This window comes from Aedes albopictus, chromosome 3, assembly GCF_035046485.1.
Source record: "Aedes albopictus strain Foshan chromosome 3, AalbF5, whole genome shotgun sequence".
In the NCBI taxonomy this organism is placed as follows: domain Eukaryota; kingdom Metazoa; phylum Arthropoda; class Insecta; order Diptera; family Culicidae; genus Aedes; species Aedes albopictus.
This window is the reverse complement of record NC_085138.1, coordinates 410,908,971-410,931,096: the sequence shown is the minus strand read 5'-3', so window position 1 is coordinate 410,931,096 and position 22,126 is coordinate 410,908,971. Positions and strand designations below refer to the sequence as shown.

The 22,126-nt window shown below is 43.7% G+C and overlaps 1 protein-coding gene across 7 annotated transcripts in view; it reads left to right on the top strand.

The window, feature by feature from the left end:
• Positions 1–22,126, top strand: part of LOC109426380 (G protein-coupled receptor kinase 1) — a 359,171-nt gene that overhangs the window by 313,425 nt on the left and 23,620 nt on the right. For all 7 annotated transcript variants that reach the window (XM_029875606.2, XM_029875602.2, XM_029875601.2 and 4 more), the window contains one exon: positions 16,890–17,045. In XM_029875606.2, coding sequence (XP_029731466.2) covers positions 16,890–17,045 — 156 coding nt within the window. The remainder of the gene's footprint in view (positions 1–16,889; positions 17,046–22,126) is intronic.

Below are 22,126 nucleotides of genomic sequence, written 5' to 3'. Positions count from 1 at the left end.
CAGTTTCTTCTGGAGCCCATAATAGGCACGACTTCCACTGATGATGCGCCTTCGTATTTCACGGCTCACGTTATTGTCAGCCGTTAGCAAGGAACCGAGGTAGACGAATTCTTCTACCACCTCGAAAGTGTCCCCATCTATCGTAACATTGCTGTCAAGGCTTGTCCTGTCTCGCTCAGTCCCACCTACCAGCATGTACTTTGTCTTAGCCGCATTCACCACCAGTCCGACCTTTGCTGCTTCACGTTTCAGGCGGGTGTACTGTTCTGCCACCGTTCCAAATGTCCTAGCAATAAGGAGTGTATCGTAAAGTAGTTGAAAATGTTTACAATAGCCTCAAAAATACTTTAAAACAACTTTTAAGTAATTTTATTTTTGGAGATACTATATAAATCCTTGAAAAAAGAAATGGCTTTTATGATTTTCTAAAAATGTTCATTTAACTGGGGTTTTAACCTAGATTACTGAACGCATGTTTTAAAATTTTTGCACACCTTCTAAAAAATTGAAATTTCGAAAAAAGTTCGATAATGTTCGAAAAGTGTTAACTTTTTTGTGCAAATACAGTAAGCTCCAGAATCCTCATAATATAGGCAAATTATTTTTTTCAAGAATAATCTCGACTGCATTTAAGCGCAATTCTTAAAAATGAAAAAAGGCTATTTTTGAGGAACCCCTTTTTTCTATGCTCCTCCAAATCATGTTTACGCAAATAAAAAATACATAAAATAAAAAATTTGCATTTTTTCAAATAGGGTCTGTTTTTTAATTTATAGATGAGTAAGTTAGAGTAAAAAAAAAGAATTGTTTAACCTTGTAAGATATCAAAAGCAGAACTTCAAAGTTTGACCAAAAAATAGACGTTTTTTGGAGTGGACCATTTTGCAGATATAGGAGATTTTTATATCGAAAATATGAATTTTGAAAGTCGGTGTTGAATGATATGTTATGTGTACATAACTGTTAACAAGCATCAATATTTTCCAGATTTTTTATCCTACAAATTTTGTTCGCTTCAGATTTTTGAAATGTTGAAAAATCCTAACAAAATTGCATTTTGTGCAGATTTTTATTTTGTGAGTTTTATTCATTTAACCAAATTTTCAATAATACTAAACATTTTTCATTTTTTTCTAAGCTGTTCTAAACTTAACTATATTGTGAAGATTTCATAGAAGAAACGAAATTAAAAGACCAACCCAGCTTCGAGATAGAGCATCCTGAACATTTTCAACTACTTTCCGATACACTCCTTAATATCCATGTCATCCGCAAAACATACAAATTGGCTGGATTTCGTGAAGATCGTACCCCGGCTGTTGAGCCGTGTAGGCAGGAAAGTCCATCACCTTGTCGTAGTCCCCGTCGAGATTCGAATGAACTGGATAGTTCACCCGAAATCCTTACGCTGTTCTGCACACCGTCCATCGTTGCTCTTATCAGTCTAGTCAGCTTCCCGGGAAAGCTGTTCTCGTCCATTATTTTCCATAGCTCTGTGCGGTCGATAATGTCGTATGCCGCTTTGAAGTCGATGAACAGGTGATGCGTTGGGACCTGGTATTCACGGCATTTCTGGAGGATTTGCCGTACGGTGAAGATCTGGTCCGTTGTCGACCGGCCGTCGATGAAACCGGCTTGGTAACTTCCCACGAACTCATTTACTTTAGGTGAAAGACGACGGAAGATGATCTGGGATAGCACTTTGTAGGCGGCATTCAAAATGGTGATCGCTCGAAAGTTCTCACACATTAACTTGTCGCCTTTCTTGTGGATGGGACAGATTATCCCTTCCTTCCACTCCTCCGGTAGCTGTTCGGTTTCCCAGATCTTGACTACTAACTGGTGCAGACAGGTGGCCAACTTTTCCGGGCCCATCTTGATGAGTTCCGCTGCGATACCGTCCTTACCAGCCGCTTTGTTGTTTTTGAGCTGGTGGATGGCATCCTTAACTTCCCTCAGCGTGGGAGTTGGTTCGTTCCCGTCCTCTGCTGCACCAACATAGTCATTTCCTCCGCTGCCTTGGTCCTCCGTGCCTACATTCTCTTCGCCATTCAGGTGCTCGTCGAAGTGCTGCTTCCACCTTTCGATCACCTCACGTTTGTCCGTCAGGAGGCTCCCGTCCTTATCCCTGCAGATTTCGGCTTGCGGCACGTAGCCTTTGCGGGATGCGTTGAGCTTCTGGTAGAACTTGCGTGTTTCCTGTGAACGGCACAGCAGTTCCATTTCCTCGCACTCCGCTTCTTCCAGGCGGCGCTTTTTCTCCCGGAAGAGACGGGTCTGCTGCTTCCGCTTCTGTCTGTATCGCTCCACATTCTGTCGGGTTCCATGCTGCAGCATTACCGCCCGCGCTGCATCCTTCTCCTCCAGAACCGCTCTGCACTCCTCGTCGAACCAATCGTTTCGTCGACTCCGTTCTACGTACCCGATAGTGCACTCAGCTGCGTTGTTGATGGCTGCTTTGATTGTACTCCAGCAGTCCTCTAGAGGGGCCACATCGAGCACACCCTCGTCCGGCAACGCTGCCTCGAGATTCTGCGCGTATGCGGTGGCGACATTCGGTTGCTTCAGTCGCTCTAGATCGTACCGGGGCGGCCGCCGGTAATGTACGTTGTTAATAACGGAGAGTTTTGGGCGCAGTTTAACCATCACCAGGTAGTGATCGGAGTCGATATTAGCGCCACGATAGGTCCTGACGTCGATAATGTCGGAGAAGTGCCGTCCATCAATCAGAAAGTGGTCGATTTGCGATTCCGTTTGTTGTGGTGATCTCCAGGTGTAACGATACGGGAGGCTGTGCTGGAAGAAGGTGCTACGAATGGCCATGTTCTTGGAGGCGGCGAAATCGATGAGGCGTAGGCCATTTTCGTTCGTCAGCTGGTGGGCGCTGAACTTTCCAATCGTCGGTCTGAATTCCTCCTCCTGGCCTACCTGAGCGTTTAGATCCCCTATGATGATCTTGACGTCGTGGTTTGGGCAGCGGTCGTACTCGCGTTCGAGCTGCGCGTAAAATGCGTCTTTGTCATCATCAGTGCTTCCGGAGTGAGGGCTGTGCACGTTTATTATGCTAATGTTGAAGAATCGGCCCTTGATCCTCAACCTGCACATTCTTTCGTCGATCGGCCACCAACCGATCACGCGCCTCTGCATGTCGCCCATCACTATAAAAGCTGTTCCCAGCTCACGTGTGTTGCCGCAACTCTGGTAGATGGTATGATTACCTCTAAACGTTCGCACCATAGATCCTGTCCAACACACCTCCTGCCGCGCTACGATTCCGAACCCGCGGTCCTTCAGTATATCGGCGAGTATGCGGGTGCTCCCGATGAAGTTGAGAGATCTGCAGTTCCACGTACCGAGCTTCCAATCGCAAGTCCCTTTTTGTCGCTGTGGTCGTCGCCATTGGTATCGGTTCGCATTCTTCTCTTGTTGATTTTCCGGTGCTAGTCTTTTTTACGGCTGGCTCGCAGGGCCTGACACCAACCCACTAACCCAGGGAGCTGGGCTTACCTTCCCGGAAGCTACGGGTTCTGCATTGGCATTTCCTCCAACTACAGTGCTAAATAGCTAGGCTCGAGCGCCAGTCTTCGCCGGGGGTGGTGTTTTTAATGGGCGCCCAGGAGATAATATTTTACCTGAGCTTCCACCCCCAGAGAGAGAGATTTCTTCATGAATCCCTCCGAAATTTCTTCGGGAATGCATCTATGAGTTTCTTCGGAAATTTCTCAAAAAAAAACCTTTATTAATTCCTCGAGGACATTCCTCCAGGAAGCTTTAAATATTTGTCCAGAAATTCCTTAAAGAAGTGATCCAGGAATTTCTCTAGTTATTCCTCTAAGAATTCATAAATAAATTCCTCCAAAAAATTCCGGAGGAATTCATCTAGAAATACCTCCCGGAATGCAAACATGGATTCTCCCAAAAATTTCTCCAGAGATTCCTAAAGAAAATCATCCAGGAATTTCTGCAGGAATTCTTCCAGGAATGTTTCGCAAAAAATAACTCAAAGAATTCTTTCGGGAATTCCTGCAGATATTCCTCCATTCATTCCTTCAAAAATTTCTTCAGTAATTCCATCTTGAATTTCTACAGGGATTCCTCCACGATTTTCTGCAAGGATACCTTAAGGAATTCCTGCTCGGATTTCTCCAGAAAATCCTGAAGAAATATGTCCCGGAACTCTTCCTGGAATTCCTCGTAAATTTTTTCCAGGGATTTCTACAGATTTTTTTACAGGAGTTTTTTTTCTGGAATTTTTCCAGGAATATCCTGGGACAACTATAAAAATTTCTCTAGTTTTTGCTCCAGAAAATTTTCTAAAAAAATCTTAATGGATACCCCCAAGAATTCCTCTAGGTATTCCTCCAAGAGTCCATCCACGGATTTTTTCAGAAAAAAACTTCTCCCGCAACTGTTCCAGAAATTTTTCAAAGAATTCCTGTAGGAAATCCTCCAGAATTTTTATACAGGAATTACTTCATTTTATCAGGAATTTCTCCAGAAAAATCTTAAAGGATTCATCCAGATTTTTTTCTAGGAATTCTCCAGGGATTCATCCTTGAATTCCTTCACAGATTCCTTCAGGAATCCCTCCTAGGATTACAGCAGGGATTTTTCCCGGATCTTTTCTGGGAATTTCTCTAGGAATTCCTTTAGGGATTTCTCCATGGATTCCTGCAGGAATTTCGTCGGGAATTCATCCAGGAGTGCATCCATGAGTTTCTTCATAAATTACTCAAAAAAAAAATCCTTCACAAATTCCTCTAGGAGTTCCTCTAGAGTCTAGACATTCCTCCGGGAAGCCTTAAATATTTGTCCAGAAATTTCTTAAAGAATTTATCCAGGAATTTCTCTAGTTATTCCACCAAAAAAATCATCAGGAATTTATTCAGAAATACCTCCCGGAAGTCAAACATGGATTCTTCCAGGAACTTCCACAGAGATTCCTCAAGAAAATCATCCAGGAATTTCTCTAAGAATGTTTCGCAAAAAAATCCTCAAAAACATCTTTCGGAAATTACTCCAGGAGCTCCTCCATTATTCCTGCAAAAATTCCTTCGTTAATTCCATCTTGAATACCTTCGGGAATTTCTACAGAGATTCCTCCAGGAATTTTTGCAAGGACTCCTAAATGAATTCCTGCTCGGATTTCTCCAGAAAATCCTGAAGAAATTTCTCCCGGAACTCTTCCAGGAATTCCTCGAGAAATTTCTCTAGGGATTTCTACGGACCTTTTATCAGGATTTTTTCTGGAATTTTTCAAGGAATCTCTCCAGAAATTTCTCCTGCGACATCAATAAAAAATTCTCTATTAATTGCTCTAGAAAATCATCGTAAAAATTCTTCATGAATTCCTCCAAGAATTCCTCTTGGTATTCCTACAAGAATTTATCCACGGGTTTCTCCAGAAAAAAAAAACTTCTCCTGGAACTGTTCCAGGAATTCTTCGAAAAATTGCATCAGGTATTCCTCCATAGATTTCGCCAGGAATTTCTCCAGGAATTCCTCCAGGGATTCATCAATGGTTTTTTTAGATATTCCTCAAAAATCCCTCTAGGAATTCTTTTGCTCGAGGAGTTCATTTAATCATTCCTTCAGGAAGCCGCAAATATTTTTAAAGAAATTTTTCAAAGAATTCCGTCAGGAAATCCTCCAGAAATTCTTCCAGGAATTCCTACATTTTTTTTAGGAATTTCTCCAGAAAAAAACCTCTAGGGATTCTTCCAGAAGTTTCTCTAATAATTCTCCGGGAATTCATCCTTGAATTGCTTTACGGATTCCTTCAGGAAATCCTCCTAGGATTACAGCAGGGATTTCTCTAGGAATTTTTCCAAAGCTTTCTCTAGGATTTTCTCTATCAATGTCTCCAGGGATTCCTCCAAGTATTCCTCCTGAAAATCCTCCAGAAATTCTTCCAATGATTCTTGAAAGCATGCCTCCAGAAATTCCTCCAAGAATTTTTTCGCGGATTCTTCCAAAAATTCCTTCAGGAATGACTCCACTGATTCCTCCAGAAATTACTCCACAAATTCCTCCAGAGATTTTTCTAGTTATTTCTGCAAGGATTCGTCATTGAATTTCTCGAGTAATTCTTCCACAAATTCATGCAGGATTTTTTCCAAAAAATCCTTCAGCAATTCCTCCAGCAATTCATTCTGGAATTCCTCCATGAATTATTTCATGGATTCCTTAATGGATTCCTTCTCTTACCCCTCCAGTGTTTCATCCTGTTATTCCTTCACGGATTCCTCCAGGGATTACATCAGGGATTTCACCAGGAACTTCTCATAGCTTCCTCCAGGAATTCTTCTAGAAACTCTAGAAATTTCCTCAGGGATTTCTGCAGAAATTCCTCCGGACATTCTTCCAGAAGTTCCTCCAGGAATTCTTACAAGGAAACCTCCAGGCATTCTCCCAAGGATTCCTTCAGAAATGCCTTCAGAGAATCCTCCAGAAATTCTTCCAGGAATTTCTCCGGGGTTTCTTCCAGGAATGCCTCCAGAGTTTACTCCAGGGGTTCGTTAATGAGCCCCTGCAGGAACTCTTCCAAAAATTTGTCCAGGAGTTTTTCGAAATATTTCTCCACAAATTCCTCCATGAATTCTTTCACGAATTCCTCTACGGATTCCCCCAGGAAATTCTTCAAATGCCTCCAGGGAATTCCTTCAATAATTTTTCCAGCAATTCCTTTAGTAGTTCCTCCTGCAAATTCTACAGGAATTTCTTTAGACTCCTCTTCCAGTTTTTGAGAGCTACGTTCAAGAATTCTTTAAAGCACTTCTTTAGTAATGCCTTCAGGGATTCCTCCAGAAAGTCTTTCAAGGATTCCTCCTGAAATTTCTCCAGGGATTTCTCCTGGAATGCCTTCACGGATTACTACAGATATACGCCACGATTACGCATTGAAAGCTTTAGTAATGCATAAAATTTAACGATGGTGCATTATTTCGCAATTAGACACATATTTGATTCAAAGATGGTGTGTGAGATGATGCCTGGATAATTCTGTGAACATCATGGCCCAAGTAACACACATGTTATATAAAAGTTACGACAGCGCAAGTTTTGGTTGTATAGAAGTTTATTTTACGTAATTTCAACACAATGTTAGAATTACGTAAAATAAACTTCTATACAACCAAAACTTGCGCTGTCGCAACTCTATTATAACATGTGTGTTGCTTGGGGGTGGTGCATGGAATGAATGATGTATGTATGATGCATTAGCTATGATTCTGTTATACTCGTCATGTTTCATATTAAGGTGCACATGGAATTCGTGCAAAGGTGCAGGAAACTCAATGTGGCACAGAAATCAACATGTTCCAGGTACGTGGAATACTATTTTGTATGCGAAATGCCAAAATGGTGCATCAAATTCAAATGTAAACCACATCATAATGGTGCATAAGATACCTAGATGGTATAATGAATGCCAAAATGGTGCATGAAAAGCTTTGAAGAAGGCGTATGATGCTAGTGTGCTGCATTAGTTGTCGCGTTATTCAAAGATAATCAATATGTTGCATGGTTAGGTGCACGAATTTTAAAAATGGTGCATAGAATACAAAATAAAAGTATTTTATATGATGGTGCATGAAATTTAACGATGGCACCACCATCAGTATGATGCATTTGATTTCTAGTTGATTAAAAGATAGTGCACGAGATCAGCACAATGCGTGGATACCTAGTTCATTCTGTGGACGCTTTGAAGAAGGTACATGATGTTAGTGTGCTGCATTAGTTGTCACCGTTATTCAGCGACACTCGACATTGTGTATGGCTAGGTGTACGAATTGCGAAAATGGTGCTTGGAATTCAATGTGGTGCCGAAGTCACCATGGTTCACGTACATGGATTACAGTTTTGGAATACGAAATGCCAAAATGGTGCATGTTATTCGAATATGGTGCTGATATCACTGATTAGTTAAAAGATGGTGCGTGAGATTAGCCTAAAAATGATTCTGAGATCATCATGGGTGTGCATGAGATACTAAAAAATTGTATGTATCAGCGGTGCATTTGTTGCCACCATGATTCAGTGATTCTCAACATTGGGTGATTAGATCCAAAATGCAAGAATTGCAAAAATGATGCATTCAATTTAATATGGTGCGGAAGTCAACAGATGACACGTGAGATGGTGCTTAGATATTTATGTGATCATCATGGTGGTGCATGGAATGCAAAGGAGCTACATGATGTTTGTATGGTGCATTAGTTTTAACATGATTCAGTTATACTCAACAAATTCCATATGTAGGTGCACGAATTGCAAAAATGGTGCAGGAAACTCAATACGGCACAGAAATCAACATAGACCAGGAACAAGGAATGCTATTTTGTATGCGAAATGTCAAAATGGTGCATCAAATTCACTTGTGAACCACATCATAATGGTGCATAAGATGCCTAGATGATATAGTGAATGCCAAAATGGTGGTTGGAAAGCTTTGAAGAAGGTGCATGATACTAGATGATGCATTAGTTGTCACCGTTTTTCAAAGCTTATGGTTAGGTGCGCGAATTGCAAAAATGGTGCATAACATACAAATAAATGTATTTTAAGTGATGCTCACGGCTCAGTGATATGATAAACGCTGAAATGGTGCTTGAAGAGCTGTGATGGTGCATGAAATTTCATGATGGTGCATATCAGTATGAGGCAATAGATACTTAATTGGTAAAAAGACATTTCATGCGATCATCATAATGCGTGGATACCTAGATCATTCTGTGGACATCATGATGGTGCATTGAAAGCTTTGAAGAAGGTGCATAATGTTAGTGTGCTGTATTAGTCGTCACTGTTATTCAGTGATACTCGTTATTTTGTATGGCTAGGTGCACGAATTGCAAAAATGGTGCTTAGAATTCAATGTGGTGCCGAAGTCACCATGGTTCACGTACATGGAATACAGTTTTGGAATACGAAATGCCGAAATGGTGCATGTTTTTCAAATGTGGTGCTGACATCACTGATTAGTTTGAAGTGAGTTTAGACTAGATGATTCTGAGAAAATCATGGTTGTGCATGAGATACTAAGAAATTGTATGTGCCAATGGTGCACCATAGCTCAGTGATTCTCAACATTGCGTGGTAAGATCCAAGGTTCAAGAATTGCAAAAATGGTGCATAGATTTTTTTAATAGAAGGGGGGGCAAGTGCCCCCCCTTGCCCCCCTCTGTGCACGCTAGTGTCGGTCGCCCGAGGGACTATGGGAGGGCGCAAATCGTTACAATGAATGACTTGCCTGGCGCGCTCCTCCCCTTCTTCTGCTTCGAGAGGAAATGACAGCTTGACAAGATTTCTTCCACCACGCTGGCGGTGGCGACAACGACGACGACTCTTATACTTGGGATAAAAGGAGGAAGCTGGACGAGTTAGTCCCCTAATGGCCAAGCCACACCGCACACAGACCGGGCGGGGTCCCTACGAAATGGATGTGCCAAAGCGAAAGCAGCGTGAAATGAGGCGAAAAAGAAAGAAATGCACTTTGCTCCGAGCTCCTTCAGCCAGCAGCAGGGGCAGATCGTTCGGTCGCTTTGAGGCCATTACAGCTCGTTAGTTCCAGTGCAACTGCTGATGCAACTGAATGCCAAGGAGCGTAAAAGCACCCGCTGAATTAGGGTCACGCGTTCTTCCCCCGGTTGGCGGTGTCGGGGATGGTGGTAATGCATACACTAATCCTTGGCTTATCGTTATTTTACTCTTTTCGCCCGGGGGTTAAGCGTTCTGACCGAAATTGGGAATTTTATCTTTGCTATACTAGTGTTGGGGTACGAGAGAAATCAACTTTTCCATCAACTTGAACTATTAGCCTTTGAGAGTTAATTGAATCAGTGTTACAGTAGGTTGGATGTATTCTGAATGTGTTGCTTGTTATTATTGTTTGAAGAAAAAAAAGACACTTCACCGTCTTCAACCAGAGAGGTTGTACAGAACAAGCACTTACATTAGACAACGGACAACACACATAACACCCAGTGGCTCAGTGGAGAATTCTCCGTTTCACGAATAGTTTTCCCCTACTGGAGCAGGAATCGAACCTACACTTAGGCTTAGGAAACGCCTAGATGACTGACGCCTCTAGCCGAATGGCCACGAAGCCCACAAGCCCTGAAGGAATCTTTAAAAGAATACCAGGATGATTCCCTGTAGAAATCGTAGCAGAAACCCCTTCCTCTTCTTCCTCGCTTAACGTCCCTACTGGAGCAAAGCCTGCTTCTTGGCTTTAGTGTTCCATGAGCACATAAACAGTTTTTAACTGAGAGCTTCCTCTGCCAATGAACATTTTGCATGTATAATATACATATATACCGTGTGACAGGCATGAAGATACTCTATGCCTCTATGCCCACAACCGGGAGTCCCGGAAACAACCTGGACCGACAGCTGTGGCAATATGGGCCCCTAATGGAAACCTTTACGATACGAAGGGATCTTTGAAGGAATTCCTGCAGTAATCCCTGAAGAAATGCCGGCTGGAATACTTTGAGAAATTCCGGCAGGAATCCTTCCTCCAGAACTTCTTGATAAATTCCTCCAGTAAAGCCTTCCATCAGTCATTCCTCAAGGAATTCTTCCAGGGATTCCTCGAGGATATACTCCAGGTTATACTCCAGGTTGTATTCCATAAATGCCTGCAGCAAATACTACAGGAATTACTCTAGAAAATTCATTAAAATTCTTTCACAAATTACTACATAAATTCTTCCAGAAAGTGTTCCAAGAAAACCTGCAAGAATTTCTTCAAGAAATTCTTGGAGAAATTCCTTGAAGAAATCTTTCAAAAATTCTTCCAAAAACTCCTACGACAATATTTCTAGGTATTACTTCGACTTTCATGAAGAAAAGTCTGGAGGAATTCTTGGGGAACTTTCTGTAAAAACTATTGTAGTAATTTGTGAAGGAAATTTTCAAAGAATTTTCTGGGGCAGTTCCTAAAGAAATTCCTGGAGGATTTCCTGGAGGAATTACTGAAGGAATTCTTGATGAAATTCTTGAAGTTTTTTGTTTCAATGTAAGAATTCCTGGAGACATTCCTGGAGTATTTCCTGAGGGAACTCACGGGGTAATTCCTGGAGGAATTTCTAAAATAATTTCTGGATGAATTTGCGGAATATTTCCGGGAGGAATTCCTATAGGATTCCCTTGAGTGATTCCAGGAGCATTTCCTGGAATTATTCATGAAGGAATCCTTGGAGGAATCCTTGGAGCAATTCCTGGAGGAAGTTCTGGAATATTTCCTGGAGGAATTCCTGCAGGAATTTCTAGACTCTAGAGGAATGCATGTAGTCATGCCTACAGCAATTTCAGTAGGAATTCCTGCAGTTATTCCTGGAGGAATTCTTGGAATATTTCTTGTAGGAAATGCTGTAGTATTTACCGGAACAATTCCTAGAGAGAGGAACTCCTGTATTAATTTCTGGAGGAATTCGTAAAGTAATTCCTGGAGGAATTCCTGGAGCAATTTCTGGAGGAATTCCTGGAGTAAGAATTCTTGAAGGAATCTCTAGAGAAATTCTTGGGAAGAATTTATGGTAGAATCTTTGGAGGAATTAGTTGAAGAAATCCTGATTAAAATCCTGAAAGAGTTTCGTGAAGAATTCCAAGTGGAAATAGTGGAGGAATCCCTTGTAGAAATTCTTGAGAAGTCTCTGAAGGAATTTCTGAATGAATTTGTGATGGAATTTCTAAATGAATTTCTGATTGTATCCAGTATTGAATCCCTAGAAGAATCCATATAGGAATCCATATAGGAGGAGAGATTCTAGAGGAACCACTGAAGGAATCCCTAGAGGATCCCCTGTAGAAATCTCTAGAGGAATCCCTGGAGGAATTCCAAGTGGATTCCCTTGAGAAATCCCTGGAGGAAACTTTGAAGGAATTTAGGGAGAATCCCCTGAGGAATTGCTGAAGAAATCCTAGAAGAAATTTCTGGAGGAATCTCTGTAGGATTTCTTGACGGAATTCCAGGATGAATCCCTGCAGAATTCCATGATGAAATTCCTGGATAAACTCTTGGTTGAATCCTGAGGGAATCTCTGGATTCGTGGTGGAATCCCTTTGAAAATTCCCGGAGGAATTCTAAAAGGAATCCCTAGAGGTATTTCAGGAATAACCCCTGTGAGAAATTGCTAGAGGAATTCCGGGATGAATTTGTTGAAAAAGTCCTGCAGGAATCCCTTGAAGATTTTCTGGAAGATACCGTGGAGGAATCCCTTTATGAATTTGTTGTTCTTGACCCGCTGTGCTAAAGAGCTATAGGCTCTCTTTACGCTTTATGCGTTATCACAGTGCCCTTCCCAGGACGCTGTTTGAACCCATTGTGGTACGCTTATGCGTTATTACAGTGTCCTTTTCAGGACGCTATGTGAACCCATTGTGGTACGCTTTTGCGAGTATAACGATCCTATCCTTTTTCCTTCCCTTCTCCGTCAGGTAAATGATGAATAGGCTCGTGTTCATGGCGATGGCACAAATTTCCCAAATGGAGGAGAACGTGCCTCTGGAGCTGACCTACTGATACTTCATACATGAATTAGCAGTTGTTCCTGGAGAAAGCCCTGGAAATATTCTTGGGGGAAGTCCTGGAAGAATTTTCCAGAGAAATTACAAGTTGGAGAAATCTGAATGACTTCTTGGATGAATCCATGAAGAAATTTGTGAAGGAATTCATGGGGTTAGTCCTGAAGGAATCCCTGAAGATATTTCTGAAGGAATTTCTAGAGGAATTGCTGGAGGAATCCCATGATCAATTCCTGGAGGAAGTCTAGGAATGATTCCTGAAGAAATTCCTGGAAAACTTCCTGGAGAATTCCCAAGAAAAATTTCTAGAGGAACTCTTGGTTAAGTTACCTGAAGAAGTTTTCAGGAAAATCCTGGATCCTGGGGGGACTCCCCAGAAATCCTCAGAGAACTCCGTTGGAGTCCTCGAGTAACTTTCGGAGTCCTGTCCGGTTATAACAATATATAGATTTTGCGACCCACACTTCAAAATACCATAAAAATCATTTGTACGCCAGTGGCCGCATAAATAACCAAACAAAGAGATTTTCGACATATTATGAGAAACAACCGAAATAATCGTGAAAAAATAACACCGATATAGTAAAGAGAAACAACAGTAGAGCTTGTAGAGCTTGAAGGTCTTATTACCAGAATATTTTGGATGACCTAGATCACCAAGTGAATGTTTTGCTAAATTATCAGAATTACACCCCCAAGGCTCCCCCGAGTAGCGTAGAATATATTCCGCGAACATTCGCTACAATAAAAATATCCTGAAATTTACAGATATTGCGACCCAAAGGAAAACCAGTAGTTTTAGTTTTGCTACATTTTTCAAAGGCATTAGACATGATTTGCCATGCAAAGCTTTGCACCAAACTTCATAATAAATTTGGATTTTCTATTGAAGCTACAAAACTGATTTACTCTTATTTAACTGAACACACTCAATGTGTATACATTATGGGTATCGTATCAGGTATCAGTAGGTCGGCTCCAGAGGCACGTTCTCCTCCATTTGGGAAATTCGTGTCATCGCCATGAATACGAGCCTATTCATCATTTACCTGAGGGAGAGGGAAGGGAGGAATAAGGGATGGAATAGGGAAAGAGAAGAAAAGGGAATAGGGTCGACATGATCGCATAAGTGTACCACAACGGGTTCAAACAGCGCCCTGAAAAGGGCACTGTAAAAAACGCATAAAGCGTAAAGTAAGCCTATAGCTACTTGCCACACCGGGTTCAGATCAACAGAACATGCTGAAGATTCAGGCTTCACTTAATCAAGTGTTTACCAAGTACTCGGAAACGCAGTTGCGTAAAAACTGGGTAGTTACATGTCAAATTATTCAAAGTTCCACAGTCGGATTCTCAGCAAAGATATACAAATGAAGCAGCCTGTTGAGGCTTGTAATGGACAAAATCATAAGTAGGAAAACCACATTGAGTTATTTCAATTGCGTTTCTGCTACGAGATTCCTTAAAAGTGGTGACTAGACTCTCGCATGGGGGCATCCACAAACACTCAATTTCCTAATCGCTGCTTGGCATAATGCCGAGAAGAGATGTTGGTTTTTGAGCATTTGGTAAATCCAATTGGAAATCATTGAAAGATAAATAGTACAATCCGTGCGGCTTCCAATATGGAATCGAAAGGTACGTGTTCAAAAGTATCCTGGAAATCCAAGAAAACACCCAAACAAAATTTGTTTTTGCATGAATGCTTTTCCGATATCGTAAACAACATTGTGTAAACAAATCACAGTGGACTTTCCATTTTGGTAAGCATGATACGGAATAAACTTGACAGTATATCCCATCAATATTAAGGAATAGCAAGGCTGCAAACAAGCAGTTTTATCAAAACATTTTGGGACTCGAGGCATGACACGCAAGATTGTCATTTCAATTTTACGGAAAGTAGCAAACATCGAGTCAAACGCAAAAAGCAGAACCATATAGGTGTTAATTAAAGCATTACATCTACATGGAAATCCCCCCTACGAAAGTAAGGTTCTAGGACCAAAGCTGTTCTTTTATGCTGAAGATTGATCTGAGCTGTCATAACCATAGCCCATGCCATAGCCACTACCCAAACTAGGCACGATTAAACTCTTACAATCACAACACAAGAAAAAAGAGCAGCGATGAAAACCAATTCGGTATCGATTGAAGAACGCCAGAGACGAATATACACAGAGGACACTGTGAAGAACACATACATAATGCGAAGAGCCATATAGGTTATAATTAAAGCTAATAAACAACATACTAATAATCCTATCCTTATTGTGCCTCGCAGTTGAGGTTTAAGAAGGATAGAAGATTATCTCGGAGAAACACAAGGTCTTACTTACCTTACCGGTCAGGCTAAGGCCGGGGTGGCCTCTGCTGTACATAGTAGCCGCCTCCATTCCACTCGGTCCATGGCTGTTTGTCTCCAGTTCCGCACTCTGCGTAGGGTCCGCAGATCGTCCTCCACTTGGTCGACCCACCTAGCTCGCTGCGCTCCACGTCTTCTTGTACCGGTCGGATGATTCTCGAGAACCATATTAGTCGGGTTGCTTTCCGACATCCTGATGACGTGACCCGCCCAGCGTAGCCTCCCGATTTTCGCGGTATGGACGATGATTGGTTCTCCCAGCAGCTGATGCAGCTCGTGGTTCATTCGTCTTCTCCAAATCCCGTCTTCCATCTGCACTCCGCCGTAGATGGTACGCAACACCTTCCGTTCGAAAACTCCAAGGGCGCGTTGGTCCTCTGCACGTAGGGTCCATGTTTCGTGCCCATAGAGGACGACCGGTCTAATCAACGTTTTGTAGATGGTTAACTTCGTGTTACGGCGAACTTTATTCGATCGTAGAGTTCTGCGGAGTCCAAAGTAGGCACGATTTCCTGCCACAATGCGCCTCTGAATTTCTCTGCTGGTGTCGTTGTCGTCGGTCATCAGTGAGCCCAAGTACACGAATTCTTGAACCGCCTCGATTTCATCACCGTCGATATGAATTCGGGGTGGCGGGCGCGGTGATTCCTCCCTGGAGCCCTTTGCCATCATGTACTTTGTCTTCGACACATTAATGACTAATCCGATTCGCCTGGCTTCACTCTTTAGTCGGATGTACGTTTCCGCCATCGTCTCAAATTTAAATATAAACGATGACCCACTCTAATGTACACAATTGCCTGATAGTTGTTAGGCTGCTGAACAACTTTTCCTAAAATGGCATGCTTGTAGCTCATAAGGGGCTGTCCATAAACCACGTGGTCATTTTTTTGGGACTTCTCAACCCCCCCGCGTGGTCATTAGTCCATACAATTTTTTTTTTCTTCCATACAAAATGGTCATTGGCCGAACCCCCCCCCCTCATGACCACGTGGTTTATGGACAGCCCCTAAGAGTATCGAGATACACGTGTTTGAATTTTTTAAACACAAGGTACCACCTAGCGGATAAATTCCAAACCAAAGACTTTGCTTTGGAATAGTTCTAAGCTTGCTGAAGAACTTTGCCGAAGACAGTATCATTCTATTTTATCAGAATTCTGAGATATGAGGAATATTCTTGACCCTGACGCCGCCTAGCGACCAAATCTCGAACCAAAGTAGCCGTTGCCAGTTAGTTCTTAACCTGCTGAATAAATTTTCCGAAGACACCTCCTTCTATCTCATCGGAATCTTGAGATAAACGTTGTGCAAAGTATGTGGCCAATTTTGGTACCCCAAGAAAATCCGGAATAACTCCGGAACCATGTGGACCAGGAACCTATGTCCCGGGAAAGGTTTTTCGGGAAGTTGTGAACATTTCATCAAAACCCATCGAAAACCATTAAAAATATGACCATTTTTGTGCTTTTCCGAAGGTGAAAACTGTTCTTTGGCTGGATGAAGGTTAAAAAATGTATGGAAATCTATTTATTAGAGCTAAATCCAATAGCTCGAATGGGTATTGGGTGCCTATTTGATTAACAATTTTATATCCGATCACGGTTCTAGGGAAAACGAATCAATCCACATGTGTTCAGTCATTCTATTCTGGTCAATCTAAATAAAATTGAATGTTATTCTGAAATCTCGTCTCAATCAAAGCTCAAAAACAATTTAATCGCAATCAGGTCAAATGTTTTCCCTGCAATAACCATCGAAATCGATTTGCTCTCAATCCCTTGAACTCTTCGTCCAGTAGCGGCCCACTTTTTGCCCGCGCCGTATGTGTCTCTAGGGTAACGTTACGGTGTTAATTAATTACTTTTTTTTCCATCTCCCCGATGAACCTCGTTCCACCCACAATCAACCGATAGAAATAATAATGCTAACCGGAGTAATCTCTTCATCGTTTTTTTCCCCTCTCTCTCTTTCTCTTTCCCCTTTTCTAGGTCGACTGCCCGTTCATTGTGTGCATGACGTATGCATTTCACACCCCGGACAAACTGTGCTTCATCCTGGACCTGATGAACGGTGGCGATCTGCACTACCACCTCTCCCAGCATGGCGTATTCAATGAGTCCGATATGAAGTTTTATGCAGCGGAAGTAAGTTGACTTTACTCATCATCAAACTAACTATGCATGGGAAGAGATACTGTGTGCAGAGCTGCATGTCTCATCGTTTCTGTAGTGAGCGCTATTGTCCTTAATGGCATTATTCCGTACCCTCCGGTCCTCAGTTTGCAGTTTGTACCCACTTCGGCTCGGTAGTGGCGGCGGCAGTCATTTGCCCGCTGCAACTTGCATTATGATCGTCGTCGTCGTCCTCCTCAGATTCAACCATGTGCTGTGGTGGTGGTGGGTGGACTAGGCTAGGATCCTTCCACTAGGTACAGTAAGTGGGATGAAGTTGACACAGTGAGTGACTGACATTTGCAGTTGAACATCCAGCAGGCAGCCAAGTGGGACACATTTAACTTTGGCTGCTCGCTGCCGGTTGGTGTCGGTGTGCTCAGTGGGGATGAGGCATTCCCATAGTGTTTTCATGGCATAGGTGTGGGGTTCCGTTTTGCCATACCGTCATAAGGGCAAAAACTTTGGCGTTGGTTTATGATTACTCATTACGAAAACTGAAACGGCTTTTACGCTGCAATAGACAGCTAAATTAATACAGGTGGGTTTTAGCTATCGCCGCTGCTGAAATTTTACGTGGAACTTAGAAGTTTGTATTCAAGATTAATCAGAAGCTCAAGCAGTAATCAAACTGTACCTTGTGCGTGCTTTTCAGCCACTGGAGTAGCACAAACAAACTCAAGATTTATGATTGCAAAGCTTCAACTTTCTTATTGCGCCCATTGCCGTTAGATTTCATTGACAAACTACAGTTGACTCTCTACATCTCGATATTGAAGGGACCATCGAGATAGGGAGAGATCGAACTCAAGAACAAATTTGTAATGCACACTAGATTGAAAAATCGTCCGTAACTAGGAAAAACCGTCAACAAACAGATGTCACTTCACCTTCACAGAATGTTTTGCACCTAAGAAACGAGATCTAGCAACCTGTAAAAACGGGCATATCGACATATGGAGAGAAAATCTCGAACAATAACGAACGAAATCGCATCGAGATAGAGAGATATCGAGATAAGGAGATATCGACATGTAGAAAGGTAAAATGTATGCAGATTGCAGGGACCGACCAAACCATCGAGATAGGGAGAGATATCGAGATGTAGAACATCGACATGTGGAGAGTCGACTGTAATTGTATCTTTTTTCATGTCATTATTAATGCTTGCAGTGCATCGGAAATGCATTACAAGCATTAACATGGCCAGGCCTACTGTGAAAACCAAATTTCCAAAACAGACTTGGTTTCAAACTAAAAAAGCTACAATTTCTCATAGTGTTTATAAACCTTCGTGGCACTCAACCTCCGCTTCATGTAAACGCGAATTACGCCAATTCAGTATTATACAATGACTTAGATTCATCACAAACCATCCATAAACATTTAACGGCCTAACATCTGTACTCTGAGCGAAATAAATCCTCCTCTAAAACATGCCAACATCTAAGCATCTTCGCTTTTCCAGAACCACACCTTAAGCACTCTCACAGTCGACTTACAATCCACAAAGCCACGATTTATATTACGGTTCTAAACAAAAGCATTTCGCGCTCGTCTCCACCCCAAAATCGTCCTAGGCCACCGTTTATGAGACACGTCCCAGCATCATCATCTTCGCCATTCGCCGAGCATCTTCTTCACCACGACCATTATTTAAGAATGGAGCACACAATTAACTTCAACTCCCGGCCGCATCACTTCAATTACGGTCGATATCGAAAGCCATAAATCAACCATCCAAGTTGGCCCAGGGAGCCGCCGGCTTCTGGCTTCCGGTGAAGCGCCGTCGCTTTTTTTTCGCTTTTCTTTTCACAGTTCCAAGACATCTCATTTGGCGATGGGTCTTCCTTCCTGCAAGCGAACCATCGCCGCAACCGCACCACCTTCGTCCAACGCAAAGCTCAACGAACTTCTTCGATTGGCTTGGCAAAAAAAGCGAACATTTTAAAAGTTCAATAATGCAGTACAGTAGCGATCGTGTTTGACGTACTATAAAATGATTAAAAGATGTAAAAAAGAACCCTGAAGCAATCCATGGAGGTATTTGTGAAGAAATTACTGAAAAAAACGCTGTAAGAATTCCTGAAGGAATCTCTGGAAGAACTCCTGAAGGAATCTCTGGAAGAATTCTAGAAAAAAATCGCTGTAGGGATCCCTGGAGGAATCCCTTGAAGGAATTCCTGTAGAAATCCCTGGAGAAATTCCTCAAGGAATCCCTGGGACAATTCCTGAAGGAATTCCTGGGGTTATTCCTGAAGGAATTTCTAAGGAATTCCTGAAGAAATTCCTGAAGGAATCCCTGGAAGAACTCCTGAAGGAATCCCTGGGGTAATTCCTGAAGGAATTGCTAGGGAATTCCTGAAGGAATCTCTGGGGAATTCCTGTAGGAATCCCTGGGAGAATTCCTGAAGGAATCTCTGGAGGAATTCCTGAAGGAATCCCTGCGAGAATTCCTGAAGGAATCTCTGGAGGAATTCCTGAAGGAATCTGTGGAGGGGAATTCCTGAAGGAATCTTTGGAGGGAAATTCCTGAAGGAATCCCTGGAGAAATCCCTGGGAGAATCCCTGGGGGAATCCATGGGGGAATCTCCGGGGATATCCCTGATGGAATCCCTGGGGGAATCCCTGGGCGAATCCCTGGGGAAATCCCTGGGGGAATCCCTGGAAGAATTCCTGAAGGAATCCCTGGGGGAATTCCTGAAGAAATCCCTGGAGGAATTCCTGAAGGAATCCTTGGAGGAATTACTCAAGGAATCCTAAAGGATCCCTGAAGAAAATCCTGAAGGAACCCCTGAGGAAATCCTGAAGGAACCTCTGAGGAATTTCCAAAGGAAACCCTGGAAAAATTCCCGGAAGAAACCCTGGAGGAATCCCCGGAGGAATTCCTGGAAAATTCCTGAAAGAATCCCTGGAGGAGTTCCCGAAGGAATCCTTGGAGAAATTCCCGAAGGAATCCCTGGAGCAATTTCTAAAGTAATCCCTGGAGAAATTTCTAAATGAATCCCTTGAGGAATTGCTAACGGAATTCCTGATAAAATCCCTGGAGACATTCCTGAAGAAATATCTGGAGGAATTCCCGGAGGAATTTCTGGAGGAATTTCTGGAGGAATTCCCGGAGGAATTTCTGGAGGAATTCCCGGAGGAATTTCTGGAGGAATTCCCGGAGGAATTTCTGGAGGAATTCCCGGAGGAATTTCTGGAGGAATTCCCGGAGGAATTCCCGGAGGAATTTCTGGAGGAATTTCCGGAGGAATTTCTGGAGGAGTTTCTGGAGAAATTCCCGGAAATATTTCTGGAAGAATTCCCGGAGGATTTTCTGGAGTAACTCCCGGAGGAATTCCTGGAGGAATCGCCGGAGGAATTCCTGGAGGAATCGCCGGAGGAATTCCTGGAGGAATCGCCGGAGGAATTCCTGGAGGAATCGCCGGAGGAATTCCTGGAGGAATCGCCGGAGGAATTCCTGGAGGAATCGCCGGAGGAATTCCTGGAGGAATCGCCGGAGGAATTCCTGGAGGAATCGCCGGAGGAATTCCTGGAGGAATCCCTGGAGGAATTCCTGGAGGAATCCCCGGAGGAATTCCTGGAGGAATCGCCGGAGGAATTTCTGGAGAAATCGCCGGAGGAATTCCTGTAGGAATCCCCGGAGGAATTCCTGGAGGAATCCCCGGAGGAATTCCTGGAGGAATCCTCGGAGGAATTCCTGGAGGAATCCCAGGAGGAATTCCTGGAGGAATCCCCGGAGGAATTCCTGGAGGAATCCCCGGAGGAATTCCTGGAGGAATCCCCGGAGGAATTCCTGGAGGAATCCCCGGAGGAATTCCTGGAGGAATCCCCGGAGGAATTCCTGGAGGAATCCCCGGAGGAACTCCTGGAGGACTCCCGGAGGAATTCCTGGAGGAATTCCCGGAGGAATTCCTGGAGGAATCCCCGGAGGAATTCCTGGAGGAATCCCCGGAGGAATTCCTGGAGGAATCCCCGGAGGAATTCCTGGAGGAATCCCCGGCGGAATTCCTGGAGGAATCCCCGGCGGAATTCCTGGAGGAATCCCCGGCGGAATTCCTGGAGGAATCCCCGGAGGAATTCCTGGAGGAATCCCCGGAGGAATTCCTGGAGGAATCCCCGGAGGAATTCCTGGAGGAATCCCCGGAGGAATTCCTGGAGGAATCCCCGGAGGAATTCCTGGAGGAATCCCCGGAGGAATTCCTGGAGGAATCCCCGGAGGAATTCCTGGAGGAATCCCCGGAGGAATTCCTGGAGGAATCCCCGGAGGAATTCCTGGAGGAATCCCCGGAGGAATTCCTGGAGGAATCCCCGGAGGAATTCCTGGAGGAATCCCCGGAGGAATTCCTGGAGGAATCCCCGGAGGAATTCCTGGAGGAATCCCCGGAGGAATTCCTGGAGGAATCCCCGGAGGAATTCCTGGAGGAATCCCCGGAGGAATTCCTGGAGGAATCCCCGGAGGAATTCCTGGAGGAATCCCCGAAGGAATTCCTGGAGGAATCCCCGGAGGAATTCCTGGAGGAATCCCCGGAGGAATTCCTGGAGGAATCCCCGGAGGAATTCCTGGAGGAATCCCCGGAGGAATTCCTGGAGGAATCCCCGGAGGAATTCCTGGAGGAATCCCCGGAGGAATTCCTGGAGGAATCCCCGGAGGAATTCCTGGAGGAATCCCCGGAGGAATTCCTGGAGGAATCCCCGGAGGAATTCCTGGAGGAATCTCCGGAGGAATTCCTGGAGGAATCCCCGGAGGAATTCCTGGAGGAATCCCCGGAGGAATTCCTGGAGGAATCCCCGGAGGAATTCCTGGAGGAATCCCCGGAGGAATTCCTGGAGGAATCCCCGGAGGAATTCCTGGAGGAATCCCCGGAGGAATTCCTGGAGGAATCCCCAGAGGAATTCCTGGAGGAATCCCCGGAGGAATTCCTGGAGGAATCCCCGGAGGAATTCCTGGAGGAATCCCCGGAGGAATTCCTGGAGGAATCCCCGGAGGAATTCCTGGAGGAATCCCCGGAGGAATTCCTGGAGGAATCCCCGGAGGAATTCCTGGAGGA